The following is a 27,130-nucleotide window of genomic DNA, read 5'->3' as shown; positions in this document are numbered from 1 at the left end:
CCATGTTTTCTGCTGAAGCTTAGTTTTCCAGCTCCATAGAAGTTGCGATCTTCTCAAAAGACTAAAATTGTAGCAAGGCCTCTTTCATGAAAATTCTGTATTGGTCTTTTCTCATTAAAGAAAAGGAAAGTTTATGAAGGGGTACTGATGCGTTTAAATCAGTCCTGATGAAACTATAGCCTTGAAATTTGTCAGTCCTTTGCCACCCTTGCATGATGTCAAGTTTGTGATGTATAAAGATACTTGACAGCTAAGCACTGAAAAGGAAGTGGTGACAGCACAAAGAGCTGTGGCCTCTGCTGTTCTCAATGCTGTCAGGTCATAGGAGATGTTTTAAAGGATTAACAAAGCTGTGATTAACAATCACTAAACCAAGCAATTCTAGTTGTAGTCCACATTTTCTGTGACCTGCCATTTGTAAATAACATATTGCTATTATCTGATGTTTAGTCTATATGGATGAGCATTTTAGAGCACACGCAACTACTGTTTTATTACTGTAGCTGTAATCTGTTATGTTTCTTGAAACTGGGCAAACTAGATGAGACAATATTGGACAAAATTAATCTCAGTTCTAACTTTTAAAATATGCAGAATTATAAAAACCCCCCAAACATTTTACCATTTAATAACAAAAGTTTTCTGGAAATAGAGAGTTTAGGACAGGCAGTGCAGTGGTTCATAGCGATATTGGGAACCCAGTCCTTCAGGATTGGCCAAAGGTTTCAGAGACTTCTGTTTTTACCAGTTATTATTGTTTGAGGCTGCTTTTTATGAAAAATTTATTTTTTTCATTTCATCTTTGAAAATAAACAAACAGAAAACATGACAGACATAAAATACATCATACTTCTTATTGCAATTTTCCTTAATTTATTCTGTCTGGTTTTTAACTTAGAATTGTGTGTTTTCACAGGGTTTTTTACTCAGATCTCTACCTTAGCTGATGTTCAAGAGAATGTCATGGAATATCTCCATGTTCTTAGCCGACCAAAGGTTATTGACCAAGAACATGATGTAGTATGGACTGAAGCATATATTGACAGCACTGTAAGTGTGCATGATAAAGCATTTAATATAGGCTTATTGCATATAATGAGGAATTAGGAATAAAACTTGTGGTAGAAACACTAGTTGTGCACCTGATTTCTGTTGCTGGAATGTGCCAATTCAGTGTAAGAATCAGGACTTGATATCTTTATGTTAGAAGTAAATAATTCAAGATTATTGAACTTTAGCAAATATTTATACATTGTAAATTAAATAGAAAATAATGAAACAAACTTGAGTAACAGCATAATTTTAAAATTTATGACCTCCAAATGTACATTTCTTTTATTAATCAAAAATGGGCTTTGAATAGAAACTGATTGGATTGAGTAACCATTTTTTCTATATGTTTTAAAACATGTCAATGAATACATCAGTATAAAAGCTTAGACTGACAAGAATCAATACTTCTAGTATATAAAGGTGGGTCAACATCTAGGGCACAACTGTCTTGGGGAAGAATAATGAGAAGATTCTGCCTTTTAAAGTGGATTAAATGGGTGATATGCTAACAAAATTGTCATAAATGTCCAATTTTAATTTGACATCCTTGTGAAACATTAGAGTTGAAGCAGAACTTTCTGTTATGCAGTGACTGAGCACTCATGATACTTCTGTATCATTTGTGGTAAATCAACAGATCTGCAGATGGTTGTTCATTTTCATGGGTTGGTCTGAAATAGCTTTTTATCTATTTTTCTTCTTGTTTCTTTTGATCCAATTAAAGTATTTTGGTTTGTATATTGTCTGTAGAACAAGAGTTTGTAGCAAATACCTGTCATTTATTACAAGTAATGCCAAGTATTCAGTATAATGAAGGTCATCACAGATGACCAGTGGCAAAGCTGTTTCTTTTTGTTTTAAATTTTTACTTTCATGAAGATGGGACAAGGTGGGAGAATCTCATCAGCTTCACTTTTTTATTTGGGTTTTTTTTGTTTGTTTGTTTTGTTTTGAGTTTGTAATGTTTCTAGAAGGTTTAGTTTTAAATCAATACAAAAATATTCTAGGAAAAGAGCCCACTCTGGGAATAGAGTTTTGCTTCATTTTCACATTTGCTTAGGTCTTTTCTATTCTTCAGTTGTGGCCATGGCTGGAGTAATGTAAAATAAATACTAAAACTGCAGTTATGAAGGAGAAACAAAGAGTTGCTTGGAAATGTTGCTTTAGAGGGAATTTACTTATCTCTGTTTTCTTTTTAAAAAACCCATATTAATCCAGTCTCCCCTTTGTTCTCTTCCTTTTATTGAAACATAAGGATGAGATGAACAGAAACTACAGTTACCACTGTCCCTTCAGGGCATCCCATGAAATGGGGAGATGACTATGAAAACCTAGTTCTTGTTCACTTCTTGCTTTTATATGCTTGAAGTAATCAGTGTGTGTATATGTTGAAGGGAGTGTTTGTATTTGCTAGACAGAGTAGCAGGAAGAGATCCATTTAAGTGGTGTTTTAGTGCAACTCTCCTCCCTGTTGTTTGCTGAAGAATATTGCATTAAAAGTGTTCCAAACAAAATCTTCCTCCTTTCTCAACATCAAGTCCTCCCCTTTAGCTACCAGCAAAATACAAAATGCTGTTTCAGAATTAATTTTACACTTTGCGCTCTCTTTTGTCTGTTAATCTGTATTTCTTTGATCATTGCAGGGAGAAAAATATTCAGAAAAGTTAGTCTAACTTTCAATGATTCTCCTGTAGGTTATGAAAAGGCTAAGGAAAATGAACAACTTAATGTTGTGTGAAATACTAAGTGAATACAGCAGGGGTGAGTAAATGCAAGTGAATTTAAGAACACTAGGGGGAGCGTAGAGAAGGAATCTTGAGAGGAAAAAAAACAACGGAGCTGTTACATTCTTGAATAAATGAACTGTTTAGATCCAAACAAAAGCTGTTTTACTGCAATCAAAATACTTCGGCGTTCTTCTCTTCTCACTCTCTTGACTAAGGATAATTAATGTTACTATATACACATTTTAATATATATATGTATATATGTACACATCTATATATACTTGCACTCATATACATACTCACATGCACACACACATTTTTAAGTGTCTGAAAACTCCACTCAGGACCCTAATGAGTTGGATGCTATAAAAAAAGATTTTAAAATAGAATACCGTGATCTGCTTAGGTGCAAATACCTTTCTCCTCCACTCTCCTCCATCCTCCTCCCCTCAAAAAAAATCATAGACAAAGGAACAGGATAAATTAGCATAGTCACATACAAAACTTTGGAAATAGCAATGAAGGGAACCTTGTAACAAACCAGGGGTGCTTCTGCCTCCGCTAGAGCTGCCCGAGTGCTATTTTCAGAGACAAACTCCCTGGCCATCTCTACTGTTTTGGCATTGGAAGTGCCATCTAAATAATACTTTCCATCTCATAACTTGTTGATTTTCACAGACGGTTTGTGTCCCTGCTCCTCCGTGGCTGCTGCTTGGACCTTGCCAGGTTAGAAATAGTAGTGTATTTCCAGACAGCTTAAATGTTCTTATCATCCAGCTGTGTCGGGACAGCCATGGCTAGATTCTCAGGATTATATATACACGGTTGTAATCAGTGTCACTGTGCACTAACAGCATGGAGTATACTTCCCCATTCCCTTCTCACTGAATATCAGAGCTAATTGGCCAGCTGTGCTGTTTCTGAGTGTGCAGCATTAGGCTGGAACATACTAGGATCCAGACAGAAGCAAGCTGGACAGGAATACTCTCAGGATACAAAACGTTTCCCCTGATGCCCCAGCCTGTTCTCATCCAATATTTGTCCAGGACATTTAAGTGTTTGATACCATTTAGGAATATTCTCAGAAGAATTTTGCTACTAAAACAAGGCATCTAATTCCTGCGTCTGTTTGCCTTTCCTGTAAGAGGATGTCTGCAAAATGTTCATACAGCTGCCTATTCAACCTAGCTTTGACACTCTGAGGTGCTTCACTTACTGTTACAAAAAAGTACAGCATTTATAGAACTGGAAATCCCTGGCAAGATATCATATGCAGAAAATGTAACATGGAGGAACCTGTATTTATGTCAGGTCTGTGTTGCATTTGACACTGTCAGGGTCACACCTCTGATAGTTGAAGGGATTATAAAGCAGCTGTGACTAGACCCCTCTGGGTGAATCCAGCTGAACTGGCTTCCTTTTTTGTGTCACTAGTCTTTGTTCTCTCCTCAGTGTTTCCTGCCTTTTTGAAGAGGTAACCAGCCAGTTCCTAGGGTCAGTTTTAGTCATCCTCCATCAAAAAAAGTCACTGTTCCCTTAAAACCAGGATTTCATGTTGGAAACGTTATTATCAGTTACTAAAAGCCTCACTTCTTTCAAAAAAAGGTCTTTTGACATAGGAGTGGTGTAATCTTAAGAAGTGTCATTGACTCTCAGAGAAACTTAACAGATTTCTGAAATAATTTGAATTTAGGTCTGTGCAGAACTGGGCTGATTCCTCATTGTACTTGGTTTTGTCATTCATTTGAGGAGTAGTCTTTACAGGCTTATCTTGGGCTAATTCTAAAGTCAGCTTCACAATAGTTGAAGTGCTAGTCCTGTAATAAACTAGTAGATTAAGTGCTGCCAATACCTTTAGGCTAAAATGCTGGGATTGAAGTATGTGATATATGCCAGCCAGTGTCTAGTCTTCTGATTCAGAGGCCTCCGATCCCAAATTCCACACCTTTCCCTAGGCTTGGTTTCTTTTCCATTCATACTTCTCTAGTCAGCAGATTGATATGCACTAGAAGTGGGTAAGCTCTGTTGGATCTGTGAGATTCTATGGGAAAGGGTGTTTGGGCTGTCAAGAGTGAGGGGACAGGCAGATGATTCTTGATCGTGGAGTCTAATAGGAGAAGAGATTATCTTGCTACATGTTTGTGTTCAGCTGTGTAGTCTAGAGGTGCTGTAAGGGCTAGCTTGGATGATGGCAGGTGGGACACGTACAGTGGGCCCTAGACAGTGAGGTCTGGACAGCACTCCAACAGACCAGTCTCAACGTAACTTTTCTGCCTCAAAAGTAGGTCACATTTGGATCTGATATTGCTGCATCAACATCACTAAGGCCTACAAGTACATAATGTTTCATAAATACCTTAATGGGTGCTTAAAGGTATTCATAAAATACCTTAATGGGTGCTTAAAAACACCGTTGGATTTCTGATTGAAAGCTTCCAAAGGTGCTCTGCCCTGAGTAGAAAATAATTCTACAAGTATGAAAGTATTTCAGGGAGGAAACAATTTTGAAGTGGTCGATGACTTCTTTTAAGCATATGTGCATCTATAGCAAGTCAATACAAGTGAGTATATTGGGGGGAAAAGCAAAATTGCCTGGACATCAGAATAGTCAAGTGAAGTAATGCATAGAGGTAGTCTCTTGGGATTATGGGTAATCAGCTATAAAGCACAGAAGCCCTTAACTCATGGTAACATCTGGAATGTCAAGAAACACTGCTTTTTGCTGCAGGAAATAAAGAAAAAAGACTGGACTGGCCCCTGAGTTCCCACTGCTTAAAAGCTTGCAACTGAGAATTTGTTTATTGGTGTGTATAATTTGACCTACTTGGACTTTGTTGACTCTTCCTGGTGAAATTTGTTTCTCATAACTGTACCTGAATATGTTCTCTGGATCTAATGCACCATTGAGTTCATCTCCTTCAGGCTATCAGTTTCAAGCTGTGAGCAGATTCAGGCATACGTTACCATGTTGGCTCTGTTCAGTTTCCAACTGCAGGATTCCTTTGCATAAAAAGAGCAAATTCTTATTTAATATTTTGATATGACTGTCTGGTGCTTCAGAATTTGAGTTAATTTTTTTAAAAAAAGCATTCAGAGTTATTACAGGTCATGATTCATCATTATATGAATGGTGAGTGGTTTTTACTCTTTATACTTTTCTTCAGTGTTAAAGTACTATATATTGATTCTTCATTTGCATTATCCCCACCTTCTCATAGACATATATTAAATTATGGACTTTAGTTCAATTCTACAATTGCTGTTAAAAAAAAAAAAAATCCCTCTTTTCTTTCTTTTTTTGAAGCAGGGATTTTTTGGAAATATTTTCTGACCAAGAAGCTGATACTGTGCTAGTAAAGCAACCTGTCCAAGAACCTTATTTCCCCTTATGAAGGCAGTAAATTCAGCTAAAGCATTTCTGAAATGTTTATGATGGATGTTACAATTACATTATTACATATATGATCAAACAATTTCAATTTATTCTTCTTCATCCTTAAAACAAATAATGAAGTACTATATAGACATACATTTTACTCTGGTTCAGGTTCTTTGCAGAAATTCAGTAGCGAGTGTAGGAAGCTCACGCTTCTCAGATACCTGTCACATCAGAATCTAAATGTTTTAAGTATGGAAATTTAGATTCTGGGATACAGGTCTTTGTCAAAGGATGAATTCTGAGCCAGTTCCAGAGAAGCAAGGGAAGCTGTATACGTGAAGTCCTGTGTATAATGTACAGAGATATAACAGAAAGTTTTACAGACTGAAAGCTATTCTGCTGGCATTTTGTCCATCCAGGAGTTTCTGGTGAGGTATAAAAATGCTGTTTAATGCTTCTTCCATTCACACAGTGTTCAATGCACAGAAGAGCTTTTATAAAGTAACAAAAATTAAATAGTCCCCCCTTTCCGCTAGCTTCTATTCCCAGACATATCTTCAAATACTTTTGGTGGCACAAGTTAATTGTGCTATTATAAGAAGTACGTGTCATTAGCATTTTTATCACAGTAAAAGGTTCTCTGGGCCTCTATTTCAAAACTAACTTCTAGATTGTAGTACTGGTATGCATTAAAATGCATCAGAGTGTTCAGAATGCTCATGTATGTCTACAGCAAGTAAATATTGGTAATCACTGCAGAACCGAATGTCAGGAAATGTCATTAATCAGCAGCTGTGAAAAAAAAAATGTACACACCGGCAGCATATTTTTATTTTTTTAAATGTTTTAAAAACTAGAAATCTGTATTGCTTTTTTCCCAGTCCCACTTTGGACTTGGTTACATGCTCTAACCTTCCCTTTGTGGCTAGCATCTCTTAATCTCTAATAATTTACAGCTCTTTATCAGAGAATGTCATCACCACTGACTGACTCTGAAGTTCCCATGAGAACTTCCTTTTCTTGCTTTGACATTTGAGTGAATTGGGTTAGGGAAGGAAAATCCCATGCATGGATATCAGGCCTTCCATCAGGTCGGTTTGTTCTTAAAATAAGGTTCTTCAAGCTCTGCTTTGTCTGCTACAGATCTGCAGTGGTCTTTTGAAGACTCTGATATGGGAGAAAAAGTAGAAAGTAGCCCAGGGAATGCCTTCTTATCAGTGCTTCAGTCTGGATTAATTTTCCTGGAAAAATATGACAGCGCTGACCATTTCATCTTTTTCAAAGCTTGTATAAGAGCATGATTACAGTTTGAAGTTGCAGACCATCTGGCCCAGCAATTATGGTGTGCTGTATTTGCACTGGCATCTTATAGATATGGGACAATGCTTGAAATATTAACAGTGGTGATCAGTGCAGTTACTTGTTCACACAGTAGAAAAAGACTATGCACATATTTGTATGTAGGTGCATCATCCCTTTATGCTGATGATTAGCGGGCTGTCTGTGAAAATCTTCATTGAGAGTCCAATTAAAAAAAACCCTTTGAGCCATGACTTTTATGAGTTTTGTGGCGCAAAATCTCCAGTTGCCATAACTAAGTATTCTCGTTTTCTCCTAAACAGTCCTAATCTGTTTGTTTTACTGCTGGATCTAGAATAAATGAATTGCCATTAACAACATTAACTGTTTCAAACTCAGTAAGATCTGTGTCAGCTGTCAAAACATAATGAGTGCTCAAGATAGTAAATTAATAAACCTCTCAACTGAATAGAATTAATGCACTCTCATTATCTTTCAGATGCAGCTCAAAATAACAATGGGTGTTGTTCTTTTTTGTTAGAAAATGCACATCTGATTTACTTATGTTAGGCAGCAGGGTGCTAATCAGTGCAAGGAATGCTGTGCCACTTAAATTTGAGCTTAGAGCCCTTGCTCACACACCAGTACAAGAGTCACGGTGCAGTGTGTCCCAATAAAACACACAAATTGAGACCCCTGAAATGAAAATTGGGATGTGAAAAGGAAAATAAAGTCCATGATGACCTAGTGGGAATACAAATACTTTAAATAAGAATGATTTGTGCATTGTTCCCTGCAAACACAGCATGTAGACATAAGGACATGCACAAGCACAGATAGCACCTATGCACATGTATGTCTGTGTATGTGTACCGTTCAGCTTTTGAAGTAAACTACTTTGATAAATTACATGTTTGCTTTACTCCACTGCTAGTGCTGGAACTTACGCTATTAGGGCAATTTTCAGTGATTGCATTAAGCAAAGAATATTACTACAGAGAGCTAATTGCTAGTTGTCAAAGTCACTAGAAAAAATGTTGTAAGAAAATAATATTTATTTTAATGAATTAACACTTTTCATGTGTATTGCTGTATATGGTATTTACACTATAAAATGCTATATATGATACATCAAAAAGATGTTTAAAACATCAAAAACAAAACAAAAGTCCTCCACTTAAAGAGGAACATAAAATTTCCTGCTGGGGATGTGGAACATGGAATGCCATCTGTATTATATGGCACTGAGAAAACTGATTATGTTTGGACCTCTATTTCATAGCAGATGGGTTCATTAAATTTAATAGCCTCCAGAGCCTTTAGAAACAGTGTTAAAAACATGTGGAACATGCTGAGACACTTCACTTCTCGCCCCACAGTCATTATAACTCTGGCACAGACTATAAATATTACAGTACTTTATTTCCATTGAAACAGATTACTATTATAATTATTTTTCCTAGTGTACATTTACATGAGAAATGCAGAATGCAAATTGTACTTTTTCAAACTTTGAGATATGCAGTTGATTTCTTTAAATGCACTTGGAGTCTTTGATATAGAACTTATTTTTATCTTCTTCCTGCAACATCAGCAAGCAGCTGTAATGGCACAGCAAAGCTAGGCCTTAAGCAGCTCTGCTCCCAGTGTGGTGCAAATAAGACAAGCATTATGTTAAACCATAGAAGGGAAAGCAGAGCAGTGTTACATCTTGGCTTTTAGCTATATATTGATTCTATTTTCTAGTATTTTATGTGACAGGGTAGCTATGGTTTGACCTTGGTCTCTGTTCATCTTTCCTCACTGGAGCACAGAGAGATTAAATATCTAATTTCAAATCAGAATAGTTCCTGCAGAAACATTGCTTTAAACAGAGTAAAAATTCACCTATTTTTGAAATATTCTCAGAATTTGATAGCTAAAGGAATATTTTAGTGCTATTTACTTTTCGATTTTAAATGATGCTTCAAATGACGAGGGAGTTTTACCATGTTTAAGTGCTTTGACATCTGTCTAACATTCTTCCACCTCTTCATTTACATGTTCTGATGTTTAAACTAAATTACTTTTTTACAAACTTTGTCATATTTGATCACGATTTTTTCAAAAAAATAACCCAGTTTCCCAACAGCCATATCAGCTTGTTCTCGTATGATATAATTCTCTGTAATGTTCTTCTGTTTCTATTTCCTCTCCTACAAAACGCTGTGACTATACACACTATCTTTTACTGTTTTCTAAGGTCACTCTTGTTTTTAGGTTGTACTAACCATTTTAATGTGGATTTTTCCATATTCTTCACATCACTGACTTCAGCTCCGATTTTGTGACTGACCGTTGCTGATATTGTCAAGACCTGTGAATCCTAATAAACCACTAAATTCCTACTATGGTAGATGATGTATGATGACAGGATTAAATATCAACACCTTCCTCATATAATTTACATTCAAAGTAATAGGTAAGGATTGCCAGTTGCTTAGAAGGGCAGAGAGTGTAAGGACACAGTAAGACAGTATAGGTCAATGCAATAAGCAATTATCGGTCTATGAGATCTCAAGTATGAAGGGCAGAATGTGAAAACACACACAAATGCATGTTCAAGCCTTTCAGATTGTAGTGCCCACTTCTACAGGGTTCCCACACAAGTGTTCTTTGTCCAGGTCTTAAGAATCATGGAGTCCTCGCTTGTGTTTGGTTAAACTGAATTTCATGAAAGTATTTGGGCAATCTGGTATTTACAGCTCTGATAGTATTTCAGAGCAGTTACATTCATAAAACGCATTCTGTGATTAAATTTGGAAATTCAGTAAGGTTTGAATGTTAAAGGAATATATTTTGCTGTTTTCAGAGCTGTCAAGCACAATGATATTATGTTAGGACTTTGTCGTGAATTGTTAAGCTGTTCTTTGCTGCTTTTGCTGTAAACATGGTGTGTCTTGTGACATGATTGCTTTGCACCAAATTAGTTTCTTCTTACATGAAAACTGAGAGATGTATGTGGAAAAAAAATCCACAGAATTATAAATGTCTGTAGGTTTTGCCTGGTGGATGTTCTCCCACCAGTTACTATATACAAATTACAGAGAATTGCTTTGCTGTTTTATTTGATTAACAGGCATATTCATGCCAAAAGGGTATTGGTCTCATTTGCAGACACCTGCACACTAGAGATAGAGCAGCTTGGGACCATTTCCAGCTGCGGTTTGCCAATGACATACTGTGCCTTTAGGTGAGGGGACAGAAAATGCTTTTCATTTTCAGCTTGTTTCACAGGGACTTTTCTGGTTTTGTTGTGACACAGAAATAAAATCAAAAGGTGACAAGTCACTAACTAGAGGAAGGATTTGTTTCTAGATCTCTATATGCTATGGTGAATCCAACATTTAGGATGATACGTCTGTTCTTAGTGAAAATAACTACTTAAAGATGTTCACAGCTGATAACTGTTTGTCTTTGATCTTATTGCCTCCACTCTGAGTGAAATTGAGTTAATTATCAGGAAATTGTAGCTATTTTGTCAGCTATATTACCTTTTTCCTCTGTTTTTGTCTTTAGTTTTCACATAACTGATTTTTTAGGGTAAATGATAATGTAGGAAAGGAATGAATTTAGTATAATGTACTCAATCCCTTCCTTTGATGTCATATATGTCATTCTTTGACTTTCTGGAAGAAAGAGGGCAGTGAAATATGCTTTATCTGCACTGCTGGAGTAAAAACCTGAAATAATAAGAAAGGCTTATTAAATTATTGGTGCCATTCAAGCTTTGCTGCAGTGGCAGAATTCAGTGCAAAAAGGAAGAGAAGAAGAGAGAATAAAAGGAAATAATCTTCTATTTTGTCTATTGTTCTGCAGAAATTTAAGTTATTTATAGCTCTCCTTTTTATATAATCAGGAGATTTCACATACAACTCAGTCATGCACACAGTACAGTATACACATTAAAGTTAATGTTTGTCAAAGTCATTATGACTAATATTTACTTTGAAGTTAGTAATTTCTGGAGAAATTATTCAGAAATACACTTTAATCTACAAGGAATAATAGGATATTTCCTACTGATGTTCTTGCTGCTTGACAGCAAGGCATTTGACCTTTGTCCATACCATTGTATTTTGTCAGATCAGATCTTTCCAAACAAGTATTTCCCTTAATGCTTAGTTGAAAGATGATCTAACCAGTTGGTAAATGCGTGATCTTCAGCAACATCAGTATCAGCAGGGGAAGGCTTAGCACTTGTAAGTGTTTTCTCTGGAATTCGTAAGAGCCATTTCACCTGCACTGATGTCAGATTTTTTGGGAGGAAAATGTAATCATCCGAGTTCTAGGTAAACCACTAAAATCCCTCAGGACTCTATAGTAAGAGTGGACACAAGGAGCCTACAGGGCCATTCCATTTAAGGACTTCTTTTACAGAACATGTTGGTTTTTTTTTTTCTTTTTACAATAGTGTTTATTTAGTGCACATAAATACTACAAGAGAATACACATTAGAAACAGTATACTAACACTGAGGAACAATACAACTTACAGAGCTTTCTAATATCTTTTTGTTGTGTTGCAGCCAATGACCTCTGTATAACAATAAAGGCCTCAGTTTTCAATATTGTTAGGTTTATTCCAGAAAACTGTCAGCTATATGCTTGCATTCCATATGGGTTACATTTATTGATTCTTATTCTTTAATTTACTCTGCAGTAAATCAGTAGTATCTCCATTTATGTATCTGGAGTTACACTGCTGTAAAAGAGAAGACAGATTAATTGTATTAAAGCTCATTTTAAGGGGCTTGGATTATATTTCTATTGACTGATGGAACAATTCTAACATTTTCTTTCTTGGATTAAAGCTTTAGAGCCTCAAAAATTCAGGAGTTACAGTGAACAGCAAGTTGCCTTTATAGGAAAGAAAAGTTTAATTTTTCTTCCCTCCCTCACCTTCTCCTTTTAGTGTTACAGTTCAGTTTAAGAAAATGGACATACAGTGAAAGCCAATTTTGCAATTATCAGACTTTTTATGTTCACAAAAAATTTGCTGTGTAGCCAACTACAAGATAATGGGATTTATCACATTTTAGGTCCTGGCATGCCTAAAAATATCCTTAATGTCTGCAAAAAGTTTTAGCTCTGAGATAGCTGAAAGAGTTTTGAGACCTGTTCTTATAATGAAGTAGTGAAGTAGGGGTAAAATTTTCTTGACCTGCTGGATAGTGCAATAAGGGGAAAAGAGCAGAAGGTGATGAAAAAATTTGCCTCAGGCCAAAACCATTCTTTGAACTAGATTTCACAAGTATTGTATTAAATAGAGAGAAACTGCTTATTTGAAGTTCATTTTGATCATCAAGAAATGCTCTCAAATCATGGTCTTCCAACAAAACAGAGTCTTAGCTATTGGCCATCAGGTCAAAATGGCTTTTAGGAAGCTTCGAACTTTCAAGTTGTGCAGAGTAACAACAGAAATCTTCCAATATAAAAAAGCAAGAGAAATGTAGCTCTTTCTACAGAGTGAGTGAATCTTTATAGAGCCTGATGAATTCAACTTGCAGTGTGAAGAGTCCATAAAACGCACCATGGCTTTTTCAATAAAGTATAGCTATAAAATCTCAGTGTAAAACTAGAATGGTGAGATACATTAGCTACATACTTAGTAGAAGGGTATGAAGACAGAACCTGTTCCTCAAAACAGAGCTAATGAACAAGCAGCAGCATTGATTATGCCCTTTTATCATTTATAATGGCAGCACTAGCCAGATCTGTGGTACCAGCCTACCCACAAACTGATATAAAAGTATTATAGAAAAGAGAAAGAATGTATTGTTAGATTAGGAGTTTGTCCATCTAAGAGATTTTACAATGTTAAATGATGGAGCATTTTCTAAGCTTTTTAAAAAAAAATTCTTTGTTTTCTCATATATTTTAAAAATAATGCTTGCAACCATTAGAGACTTAAACCTGCCCTCAGATCTTGTACATCTCTGTTAGGTAATAGAATCAGTTGCTTTGCGTATGCATGAGAACCTGAAGCACGTGTTTCTAATCCGAAGTCACATGATGGCCACCTTGCTGCTAGAGCATAGTATTTTAGCATATTGTTAACTTATTTGCAAAATACACATTGGACATTTGATTCTCAAGTATTTATACAAAGCCTGGACACTATTTTTATGGCGATTTGTTTTCTGGGTTTAGGGATTATGCACCCTTCCCTCACAAAGCAAAACAGTACAATTACACACCTATCTGAGCTCAACTCTGGGGTTTCTCACTGTAGCTTTTATGCAGTATTTTTCACAAGCAATTTGTTCCTTCTTTTTCTTTATGTTTCATCTGAACTTTTGCAGATGTGCCTTAAGATGGATCCATCGGTGGTTTGCCCTTTCAGAGGCAAATTGATAAATAAGAGAAAAGGTGATTCCCTTTGAAAAACTGTTTAAAGCTTTCCATTTAGTAGTTGTGCATAAGCTGCCTTTCCTGCTGCTTTCTAATGCCCTTGATCTATTATGGTATCTGTGGATTTCTTCTTCTCAGCAAATGAAATTGTGCTAACACTTTTGTGCCTTCTTTCTTCTTTTAAAATGCACCCCCTATTGTTTATCGGCTCAAATAATCTCATGAACCTACAGTATCTGTCTCATTATGCCCTCCAGCATACTGCTCCATTCAGAGCAGTTCTGGGCTATTGGTTACTGACATAACCTTCAAGGTGTTTTGTGCTAGCTAAATATAAAATTTGTACAAGAGTTTTGCTCATTCAGAAGTGATAAGTGGGGAAAAAAAGAATAAAACATAATAATTGTTGTGAATGTATTTGTTAGGCAACTAACAAAGCAGATTATAAAATGTTCAGTATTTTAATTCTAAAAGATAATTGGTTCTAGCACTTGGAGGCCTGTACTGGTTCCAGTTTTTGCATCAGACTTCTAGAATCACCTACTTGATTTCAAAATATTTTTGGAAGGACTTGTTTCTAAGCAAGTGAGAAAGAGTAAAGAGTAAGTCCAGTTAATTACAACCCCCCTTCCCCCAAGCCCAGCTTCATTTCTCTTTGCTTTGACATTCCTAGAATCTTTGGCATCACAGATTCATGTTCTTACAAGATCAGTTTAGTCCTCTAGTTATCAAAAGCAAATAGATTACTTTGAATTGTGTAACACTTTTACTGATGAGATTCTCAGTGCTGATTTTTTCCTTATGCCTGATTCTTCTGGTCTTATTCTTGCATGCTGAACTTCAGTCACTTGGACTCAATCCATACTTTCCCTATTTTTCCCCTGTGTTTATGTGTTAAACATTCAACAGTAGTTTTGCAAGTGCCTTGCTTTGTCCTGGTATTAGCCAAAGCTCTCCTTTTTTCAATTACAGGTTCATTGCTTTCATCATAAAGTAAAAAATCAACAACTGCAACAAAAAGAAGCTTAAACAAAGATAATGGAAAGGAAAGTAATATTGAATTAAATATTGTAAAAAGGTTCTGTCAGTCCACTGATGTCAGGGCAGATTTTATACAGAATACAAATATTTTTATTATTAACCCTGTGTCCTTGACACAAAATGATGTGTAAACTTTTTAATAGGTCTGTTTTATCTTCATACCTGTAAATAGTGTCTCCTGCAAATAAGAAAATGTTTACTTCTACAGGAAACTGCTAGACATCAAGTAATTTACAGTCTGTTTCTCTATTGCGTGTTTTGTGGTCACAGTCCAAACTGTACTGATCTTGAAACGATGCTGTTTACATGTAGTAGACTAAATGCCAGCAAAAGATTCTTCTTTCTTATTAAATGAACATTCCACAAAGTTAAACTGAATGTCTGGTATGAACTGTTCTTAATACAAACTTTCAAAGATAGGTCCCAAAAGCCTTTCATCCTTCACTCCTGTTAGGTTGTGAATACTAATTAAAGCAAGGGAGAAAGGATTCTCAGATTTCTAAATTGTACCCCTAAAATGCTGCATGGATTGACTGTGAGAGTAAGAGAGAGAGACAGAGAGTAAGGGAATGGAAGCAGGGTCTGTCGACACCCTCCACTTCTGGCAGAGCAGTGCTCTAGCGATACAGAAGAAATGGTACTCTGTGAAAAACGATTGAGGAAAGAGTGGTTTTGGGTAATTCAACTATACGCATTCTTACAGCCATTGCCTTTTTAGAGCATGTTGGATGATTACAAAATAGACTGTAGAGAAATGTAGTTGTTTTAGAAGTGCAATCCCATTTAATACTATCAGAGTAACATGCTGAAAATCACAAACACAATTAGTAAATCTAAGTTTTAAAAGAAGTTCTGGCTTGCTTTACACATTCATTAAGTCAAATACACTTTCATACCTCATCAGAAAGTGGTTATCTTTAGACGTTGGTCTTACATTGATATGTAGAGCAAGTAAGATTTAATATGGAGCAAGATCAAAAACCCACTCAACTCATTGCAAGATTCTCATTGACTTTAATAGGTATTGGGTAAGGCTCTTCGTTTTTACTTTGAGGCCAGTGTGGCTTTTATCATGGGAGAGAGGATGTGTGGCTAGCTCTTAAGAGGATTTATGATTAAGAAATGATTTTTCATTTCTAGAAGGACTGTCAAAGAATTTGTCATTTTTTTCAAATGTGAAAGGGCATTTATTTGAGAATAGATGAAACAATGAATGAGTATGTGTATATGCACCTACCTTCTGAGGCTGATTCTTTTCTCCCTTCTTTCTCTTCCCCCCTTCCCTCTCTCCCTATCCTGGTAATTCAAAACAAGTCTTTACAGTACAAAGACCTTGCTTTGTTTTTTTTTTTTTTTTCTTCTTCTTTGAAATACAAGTGTTTTGGGGTTTTTTTCAGCTCTTGTTTTAATACAATGCAGTTATTTTTCTCTTACTAGAACTACTTCTCTGGGAAGGATTCTAATGCTATTATCTATCGCCTTCCTAACAGTCTTTCTAAATGTCTCATTTTGAAATAATTAGCATTAGTAATAATTAAAATGACACTATCTGTTCTCCTAGAGGTGGTACAAATGCTAATAAATACTAACAAGTATTAAAAGTATATAAGGAGAAAGAGCCTAACCATGTAATTTGATGCTATTTTACATAGATGAGAACCAGAATCTTACAGGTACGTTGGATGTCATATTATGTGTAATGATGTTCAGTTTTAAAAATATCTTTTCCTTTTGATATTATGAGAGGAAGGCTGAAAAAAATGCTTGTTGTCTAGAATACAGGTGTATTGTTTTCAGTTCTCTTGTGTATGTAGACTAAAGGGACATTGTATTATTGTCTTATACAGTGTGAAACCTCCTCAGTGCTGTTAAGGTTGAATAGTACATGGTTAACTGGAGTGTAGTGTGAGGGGTTTTTTTTACCAGACTTTAGGGGTATGATCAGAAGCTCTTTCTCAGTTTCTGCCTTAGTTCCGTTCTGAACCCTGTTCTGTCTTCCCTGGTTATTCTATCTTTATGTCTAAAAGCTTTTAGAAGGGCTATTATTTAAATGTTCAAAATAACTTTGCTTATAAATTGAAGTTAAAAAATTCTGGTCCTACAAACATGATATTTGACAATCCATATCCAGTTCCTAATCCGTTTACCTTTTTGGTATCCAGGGATTCCAATAATTTTTTCATCTTTTGAATAAAAACTTATATGATTTAAATTGTGAACTTTCTAAACTTTGTGGTGCCTTAGCAATCAACTAATGCTAAAAGCAAGCACAGTAAAAAAAGTTGCATAGTAAATACTTTAAAATAAATTAACAAAATTAAGAGAAAAATAATAAAATACTGTTCTATATCTTCAAAATTTTACTTAGATACTTTACTGTAGGTAAATTCATATTCTGACCTTTGTAGTAGACTGATCTGCTGGTATAATGTAAGTTTAAATTGATCTTGATTTTAGACTAGTGAAAAAAAAGGGGGACACATTCAAGACATAAACAGTTCTTATAGTCTATTAAAATCATACTACATCCCTATTACTTATATGAAAGCAAAACCAAACAGTAGTTCAAAACAAACAAGGAAAAAACCCCAATGTGCAGTGTAAATAAAATAATTTTGGAGGCAGCAGAAAACATAATGGTTTTCTCTGTAATAATGATTGCTGTACCAGAAAACAGTGAAAAGATTAAAATATATACAAAATATAACAATAATACAGATATAAATTTTAAAAATTATTTTCAGGTTAACTTGCCACATAGTGTGAAATATCATCAATGAAATGTAACGTCATGTCTGGACATACCTATACATTCTCTCAGTAGCAACAGAAGTTAGACTAATACTTTTAAATTATTTACATTGCTATGTTCACTTCTATACCAGTAATATAAAGAGACAGACTGACTGACCACTAACATTGATCAAAGCAAAACAAAACAAACCCAAAATCTACTATCTCACTAAAATTTAAATAAACTATATTAATGGAAATATGGGAATTATCACCAGTCATGTAATTTAAGTTGTATTACAACTTCAGATTTTATAATAAAATGTATTTAAGCAGTTTGAAAGTTTCTGATAATTTTCAGGGCCAAGAACATTTAGGGACCTGTGCCTCTAGATCTGGCAACTAGTTCTGAAGTTCTGCTCAGATATGGGAACATTTTGAGCACACTATAAATTAAAAAAACCTACTACTAAGTCATTCACTGACAGAATAACCATGTAGTTCAAGTGTTGGTAATGAGTGAAATACAGGCAGTAGGTTTAAATAAGGATAAGAAATCATCATGAAGGATAGTTCTTTGCTGCTGGTGCTTGTCTGTTTATCCATCCTCTTAGAGTCAATTGTAGAGTTCATGTTTAGTGATATTACTGAAGATATTAATTAGTGTTAGATCCCTGTGTGTTTGTAACCCAGAATATTTGCAACAACTTGTGAGCTGGAGCTTGTGGGAATTTGAAGTCAGTGCACAGATCCTAAATGAGGTACAACAAGGACTATCAAAACCACCAGCCCCTAAAAGGAATATTATCTCACTTTATGCAAGATGAGTCTATGTGTTCCCCAAAAGAACAAGTTTTAGAGAAAACTTATTTACAGTCTCACAAAACAGCATTAAATTTCTTTATGGTGGAATGGAAATGTACTATGTACATTTAGTTCTCTTGTTCATGTTGTCCACTGTTGAAGTGCAATTGGACTAGTTGTCTCCATAAGTTGAAGGTCACCTTCAAAACCTAAAACTCAATAATCCAACAATCAAATAACCATAACATTTTGAAAAGACTGTTCTTAGTTATTCTGCTATTGGTGGCACTCTAATACTAATGATCCCATTTTTAGAAACTGTTCTTTGCAGTGTTTTGTGTATGAGATAAAAAGACTAAATATGCAGATTTTAATGTAGATTGTGTCACGTGGTATCACATGACATGTAACTTACAACCAGTAGCTTTATTTGGAGTTGTCTATATTTAGAAAAATATTCCAATTCCATGCATGAATGTTTGTAGTTTTTGATTAGGAAGGAAATATCTATTATATAAAGATAAAAGAATAGTTATATCAATAATTTCCATAGGGAAATCAATATAGTAATATTTATACATAATATGTTTGCATACCTAAACTGAATTAACCATGGACATCTATTTTGCACTAAGTTTTTCTTTATTGATGTAATAATAAAAATAGAACTCACACCCCTTAAACACACATGCATGAAGTCAAAATTTTGTTCATGGTGTGTGGAATGTTCACGGAGTGTCAGATTTCATGATTCGGTTCCTACTTTGATCTTTAGTCAGGTGGTTTATTTGTAAAATCAGCATAATTCTTAAGAAAATAATTATTTATTATTAAAGTTTCTAACCAAACATTGCATTTAAAGTAATCACTCTGAGTAATTTAAATACAAACTTTCCTGTAAATATTTTGTATTCATTAGAAAGAGAGAAAGTTAGTTTATGCGGTTAAAAGAATCACAGTCACAGACTCACAGAATAACTGAGTCTGGAAGGGACCTCCCATAGATCATCTAGTCTAACCCCGTGCTCAAGCAGGATTAGCTGGAGCAAGGTTGCTCAGAACTGCGTCCAACTGGGTTTTGAACATCTCCACAAACTCTCTGGGCAGTGTGCTCCAGTCAATCACTCTTACAGTGAAAATGTAAGAATATTCCTGTGAGTATGGGTTTGTTACCTTCAACACAGGTTCAGAGATCAGATGCAGACACATATTTTGGTGTTAATGATTCTCATTTTAAAACCAAGTTTGCTAACCAGTGTGTTAGAAATTACTCAGTCATTTACGTTAATAAACAGTTATGTACTTTATAAAATGTGTAAAATCTTCAAAGAGAGCTAGAATAGTAGTTCTCATCTATATTTTATGACTTTCTTCACAGCAACATTTGCATTTCCTCTGACTGGTATCCTTTGCATACAGTGCAGAGTCTATCCTTTACTAAAATGCTGTAGTTATTGCAAAATATGTGGTAGCACAGTAAAACAATTACGTGAACAAAGAAGGATTTGGTATTGAATCCCTTGAAAACTGAAGTGCATTTTTCTTACAGATATTGGCCCAGTAAGCTGCAGGTTAATGTCACTCTTCTAATATTTATACTGAAATCTTAACATCACAAACATCCCAGTAGGAAGCTGAATTTTATTTTTTCCTCCATGCATGCATATAATTATCTATGATGCCTCTAGTACATGATTGTAGGAAGTGGAGAGTAAGTGCATAAATTGTAAAGGAAAAATCATCAAAATCATATTTAAATGCTGTATCTTATAGCAACTGAGTAAGTAGAATGTAAAGCAGAGAATTTACATTTTCTGCTAAAAATTGAGAGTTTGAATGTTCTTTCTATTCTCTCCCAAGTTTTTGACATTTTTGGGAAGAGCTGTGAAAGCTGCCCAGCAATGTATGAAATGCTTTGCACTTCTTTATACACGTAAATAAAGCATCATCTAACCCTACATTTAATTATATTATATAATACCATAAACAAACAACCTATAATATAGAGTACCTGGCACATGTATGCACTAAGTGTTGTATTTTTTTTTCTCATTCTTCCCTGAGGAGCTTCACTGATATGAGTGATGTCTTCCTCCTTGCTGTGGTGTTAAGTACAGGACCTACATGCTTGCCACAATATTTCACATCTTTCCTGAAAGTGTATTTCCAAAAAATAAAAGTTCTAATACATACATTCAATGCCAAATTCAGAGTCAGTATGTGACGTGTACAGGATGAGTCTGAACATTGCAAACCACCATAAACTTAGCTATGCATAGATGTTAATTTTGGTGCAGCCCAGAAACTATTTACAGAAATGGCTGTACTATCAAAGCTGTATTCGTACTTGTTGATTATTTACTGGCATGTTTGTACTTAATTTCTATTGATTTGTATTGTATCTGATTACGAAAAAAATCACGTGAGTAGGGTTAGCTTTTTTCTGAGACTGGTGACAGTTAAATGTTTGGCAGGAGAATAGGACTGTTGAAATGAGGTCAGTGAATGCAAAATAAGAGTTATTTATTTTTGAATGCTTTAGCATAAATATATTGCAATAGTATAATTTTTTTAGACAAAGATAATGGCATTCAATTATTATTAGAAAAATAGAAAATGGAAAATTAATTTAATGGTGATTTATATTATTTTTGTTTCTCTAATAATAGAAATAGTTTTTTGGTATAACAAAAAATGAGTATAATTTAGTCTTGCAGGATTTTTTTTTTTGCTGTTCTTCAAACAAACATAAGGTTGAATTCTGATCCAACAGAACAATAACTTTCTAATTCTAGGATGTTTTCCTTTAAGACTTCTAGACTTGGTTTCTTTGAAACCTGGGACATACAGCTACATAATGTTTTGAATAAATTGTTGAAATGGCTATAAAATATTTTAGAAGCGTATGGCCTTTTTGTTTTGGGATTATCATTAAGTCATTTACAAAATCAGTCTTTATGAACTTCTTTTGTTAAGGGTGAAAGGAGACAGACTTTTATGATGTCTGGCATGGAGTACTTAACAGAACTACTGGTCCTGTAACATATGCCTCCTGCTTCTAAAGATAGTGTTTCAGATATATCTATGGTTTTGTTTGTTTCACTCATGTTGGCCTCACAGTTATCTGGTCCAAGAAATAGTGCAATATCCTTGATGTTGCTCTCTTTGCCTGTCTTGGTTTGATTTACCATTTTAGTAACGTCTGTAATTTTTCTGCTAATACCAAACACATTTCCACAAAGGGCTCAAAACAATACTAGATTATTTGCTAATGAGGAAAGCATGACAATGTGTGCAATAACAGTATTGAAAAACCTCCTACAATTATTTATTCTGTGTTACATTGTGTGACAGGACCCAAGTTGACCTGAATTTAGAGGTGGAATTCTCAACATGTCTTACTGGAATCAAGCATACTGTGAACCTCAGGGGGCTTGCAGTCTCTGAAGGGTAATTTTTTACAATACAAAATAGAATAAAATTTGTTTGGTAAAGAAAATTTGGGTTTTCTGGGAAAGATAGATTAAAAGAAAAGAGTTTGAAAACAAATCCCCCTCCCTTTTCTTCATTGCATCCTTGCAAGTCCCTATGCTCTAATCTTGTTCTTTAATCTATCCATTTTTTTTAGGTTGCAGCAAAATTTACACAGTTCCATTAAGATCCCTAAGTCCACTTTTCTACATCAGAAAATCCTCTCAGGTTTCCCCTGGTGCTTATAGGTCTGCAGGCTCCTGTCCCTGCCATAGCTGGCAGTACTGCAACGGCCTCTTCTTACTAAGCAGTTGTGTGGAGGAAGGTACACCCCTCCGGAGGGCTCCTCCTAACCCAACCTGCAGCAACCAGGAGACAGCAAATGGCCAGACTTCTTCCCTTGCACCTCAGCCACAGTCATTTTAACAAAACATGCATTACCCAGATGGCAAACTAGGAGCAAGTAAAACAGATATGTTTATGTGGTATATAAACCAGATATATTTATGTGTATATATCATGTACCTTCTGTAGAGACAATCATCAGAGGGAGGAACAGACACTAATGGAAAACAGGAGGTACTTTGGTATGGTCGGACTTGAATAAAGACACCAAAATGGCATAGTTTATCATAGGTGCAAGTAGAACAGAAAGATCTGCACTGCTTTTTGAGGGCCAGGGAAAGATCACATCGTTTACTGCAAAACTGCCTCTTGGCAGGTATAAAGCAAACCACAGGAATCAGAGGTACCCGCTGGGTTTTACACAGAGACAGGCAGTTTTTAGACTATGCAATAAAGGGTCAGACCAGAGGACTATTACTGTTATTGTTAGGAAAATTATTTGTTTCCTATGGCCTCCCAGAAGGGGTAATGTCAGACAAACCTCCATAGTTTATTTCAAAGGAATTTGTAGCAATTATTAAACTGAATTGCTGACATATAGGATCTTCTAACAGCCAAGTTTCAAATCAGCAACAGAATGATTTGTCTGGCTGAAACAAAGACAGAATTTTTTTTTTTTTTTAAAGGAAAAGACTGTGAACCTGTATTTTGAAGTTTAGATGAAAAGTGACAAGAATGCTAGCCCAGAGAAAAGCATAATGAATGTAAATCATATCCACTGACCATATTATTCCTAATTAAGACTTTGACTACTAATATTTCAGAGTAAGGAAATATTCTTGATTTTATAAAAGGCTATAAATGGGATTGACAAACTGAATTCAGCAACACATAATATGGAACTCTGATTTTGAAACTTTTATTAATGTGCTCTAGAAAATAATCTCAGTAAAAGCAATAGGGACAGTTTCAGATACAAAAGTGTGTAACAGTTTGTGTGGTAATTATTAATAAGAAATCCTCACTTGCATTTCATCTGACTGTAATTCCCTCACATGGCAAAATCTGACCAAATGTCACAACCCGGACTGGAAGCCCAGAGAATCGCAACGGTTCTGTGATCCCCTCGGGTTAAATTAAGGTGAAACGACACCAAATGACCAGTTAAAATGTTTTACTTGCAGTAGAGAACAATTTAGACTTGGGAAAGGATAATAAGCAATATGGTCTCTTATAAATCTATAAGAAAGAAAAGAAAGGAAAGGAAAGAAAAAGAAAGGAGAGAAAGAGAGTCAAAGAAATCCGGGTCACCACCCCTGGATCCAGTGTTGTCTCAGGTCCGGTAATCTTGGGTGGTGGGTGCACACAGATCTAGATTTGATGGTGGGTGCACACACAGCAAAGTTTTCTGTTGTCTCTTAAGTTCATCATATCATCTGATCAGCATATCTGCCCACCTTTAGTTTTTCCTCTGGTCCCACAGGTTTTTGCTGACTTCATTCTTCTTGAGCAATCATCCAGCTTCTGGGGCAGAAATGCTCACCTCTTGTCAGTTCATTAGCAATGTGTGCATGGTGTCTGGTGTACACAATAGAGTCACAGGCTTATCTAAGACTTATCTTAGGCTTATCTAAGGAGTCTGACAATGCAACTGCAAGGCAGTGGGGGGTGCATCCTTCGATACACTCCTGCTTCCTTGGGTGACGTTCCTTAGACTAATCCAAAGGCCACAGCTTGTCCTTGAGGTTTTCTGTGTTGGTGAATGTTTGAGGCATTACTTCTTTCCGTTCCTTACACCAAACCATATGTATCTGAAGGGATGTGCTCAAATATGAGTAAACTCAAGTTCTGAAAAGAAGTTGTAAAAATTACATCAAAGAATACTAGTATTTGTATAAGGATTCAACTTAAATGTGAAGTCCAAATAGAGCGTTGTGTGTGTGTGTGCGTGCATTTGTTTTGGGCTTTTGTGTTTGTTCAGATTTTTAATGTTCTCCCCTATATCCTCACCTGCAGCTGCTTCCTTGAACCTGTCTCCACTGTATGTGGACTATAAGCTTTCTAATTTAGTTTGAATGTTATCTAGAAGTAAGTATTTCCGCAATGATACTTCTGTACCTAACATTGCATATGTTGCCTTGGATGCCTTGACTGTACATGAAATACTGTTTTGTAGACTATGGCATACAAATTAGCTCATTATGAAAACATCAGTTTGCTATGTGTAGTGGGGCTTGGGCAAACTGTAGAGTCCTTTAGTATTTATGCCAAAGGTAGAAATTTGGACATCATTCTTCACTGCACCTGTCTTTATCTGAGATACTAATGAAAGGATGCTTGTAATTTTTACATGTATTTAGCAAGAAGGTGGCATTAAAAAAACAAAAAAACCCAACCAAACCCCCCCAAAAAACAGTGTTAGAGAGAAAACCAGTTTCAGTGCTAGAGCAGGAAATTAAAGAATTCATATCGTAACATTATCCTTTTGTTAGAATGAGAAAAAGAAAAAAGCTTCCACTTATCAAAGTAATTAACCAAGTTGAAGACTAATAAGTAGATAAATGTTCAGAAAAGCTTTAAACTGCTCTAAGTAGTGCTCTAACCTATTAATACAGGATTTAGCTCATGTATTTACCGTTCAGCAGGGATCTGCATTTTCTGCAGCATATCATTCTATATCATTCTATATAATCAATTATTTAAACAACAGGCTTTTAAAGAAAAACATATAGGTCATACTTTAATGTGATCATGGCTCATATTTTGCTATTGGATGATTCAGATTTTAGGATGAAAGAATTTACTTGCAGCAATTTTCCTTGCCCTGAATTTTGTTACATTTTATATTGTGAAAACAGAGAAACTGTGGCTGGTTGCTTTCAGTATTTGTGAATTAGAGATCACGTGACAATTCTCTTTCATGACATATGCTAATGTGGACATTAGCTTTTAGCAGAGTACTATATGGAAGTTGTTTTTTCTATCTGTTTTAATTCAGAGCAAGGACAAAAGGTCTGTCAGAAGCTTGCTAGAGATCTTGAAGGTCTTTTTGCATTTGGTATTGATTCACTTGCCTGTTTCTGTGTTCAGCTTCTACCTGTAAAGAAATAATTTGTTTTAGAAAAAGAAATTTTCTGAGAAGGTGGAATTTAGCACAAGACTCAGTTGTTGTGTATGGTGAATTTCTCTACAAGTGTAAAAGTAAGAGGAGAAGAATTCAGAAAAAGGGAAAACTGTATTGTACCTATAATAGTTTATTTTTCTGAGCTCCTCTCTGTTACCTACATTGGGTTTTTTTTCCTAAAGAGAAAACAGAACCCATTTTCTAACTCTCAATAAATAAAGTATTTTATATGTAATGAAGCCTACTGCCTGCTCTCCATGCCTTTTTACGTGAGCTGCTGCTTACGGTGAATACTGTGAATACAATCAGGTATGGCTAATCTTGTCTAAGAACATCTGTGTGATATGAATATGCATATATGCATAAACAATGTTTATTTGCATATATGTACATATAATCATACTTGTGTTTACAGTACAGAAATGTATTGTTCTATGCATACATATACGATCATATGTTTGCATAGGCAGTCAATAACTTTCTATTACCATTTTGTTTCTCTTTCTTCTGTCATAGAGAATACAACCTCCTGCTTTAATACGATAAATCACTCTTAATGTCAATTTCATTAATAATAAGTGTAGATTTAGATGTTTTCAAACCAAGAATGGCTGGTTTCAAAACTAAAACTGTCTTTATGTTGAATTATATTTGTGTAAAGGAAGATGGAACTACTTCACTGTTCAAGTGTGGTACTGTATCTGATGAGAAAACAGTCCCTCTCTTAGTATTGTGGTATTTAACACATTGCATGGTGCTTCTGTGATACCTAGTAGAGAAGCTGTCAAATAAAAAACTTAAGTTAATAAGCCCTCAATAATTTGAATCAATTGGCAATGTAAACCTAGTTTCTCTAGTTTCTTTCCTTTATACACTGTTCTATATTATGTTTGTAATTTTATGAATACACAGCTAAAGTAGCTGTTCAAATTAATGTATAATGATTGCTTGTTCTGTTTTGTTGTTTTCCAGCTCCCTCAGGCTCAAAAGGTAAAATATTTTGATCAAATCTTAGTCATTCAAAGTAGTCACCAGTCCTTCATGTTTCCATGGTGGTGTGAGTATGGTACAGTAGTGATCAGTGAAACAGTTCACTGTAATTGAGGCTCTGGAATTGAGCAGCAAGAAGGGTAGCTGACATCAAGGCCAGCTAAGGTACTTGCTGAGAGCAGCTCTTCAAACATATGAGCTATTTTAACATGATAGGTATATAGTAGCCTACAACTTTAAAACAACAGGGAGGCTATTTTATAAACAATTTGAAATAATAGTAAGGATAAAAAAATCAGCCCATTACTCCAAGTGAAACATCTCTGGATCATTTTGTCTCTATTGTAGAGACTGCAGAACCCATGGTATAGCTGGTACCCTTTCACTGCTCCCCACTGTATCTATCAACATGCCTTTGAATACATCCAACATTTGACGTGTCTAATAGGTTGTAGACAGTTTTCATATAACATGCTCTTGCCTTTAAACAACTTCTGCATCGATATGGTATGTTACCAGAGTCACCGTGGCACATCATGATAGCACAATGATTGTGGCAAACTCAAAGAATTGCTTGGTGCCTGTTGCATCATCCTTGTATATTTCACAAATACAATTAAAGCTTCTAGAAAACAGAAAATCTAGATGCTGTTTTGTGGTTTGCAGTGAAAAATATTAAAAAGAAAAAATGAATGGAATATACTGGGAAATTGCAATACTCACTCATCCAAGTCATTCTTATTGTGCTAGGTAAAGCACCTTTAGTAAGTAA

The 27,130-nt window shown here is 35.3% G+C and overlaps 1 protein-coding gene across 1 annotated transcript in view; it reads left to right on the top strand.

Moving 5' to 3' along the window:
• Positions 1 to 27,130, top strand: part of CACNA2D3 (calcium voltage-gated channel auxiliary subunit alpha2delta 3) — a 468,241-nt gene that overhangs the window by 310,503 nt on the left and 130,608 nt on the right. Inside the window, exons 13-14 of the mRNA XM_074836249.1 lie at positions 917 to 1,050; positions 26,341 to 26,358. Of these exons, the coding sequence (XP_074692350.1) occupies positions 917 to 1,050; positions 26,341 to 26,358 (152 nt within the window). The remainder of the gene's footprint in view (positions 1 to 916; positions 1,051 to 26,340; positions 26,359 to 27,130) is intronic.

Source organism: Strix aluco, chromosome 11, assembly GCF_031877795.1.
Source record: "Strix aluco isolate bStrAlu1 chromosome 11, bStrAlu1.hap1, whole genome shotgun sequence".
NCBI classification, from domain to species: Eukaryota; Metazoa; Chordata; class Aves; order Strigiformes; family Strigidae; genus Strix; species Strix aluco.
This window is presented reverse-complemented; position numbering and strand designations above follow the sequence as displayed.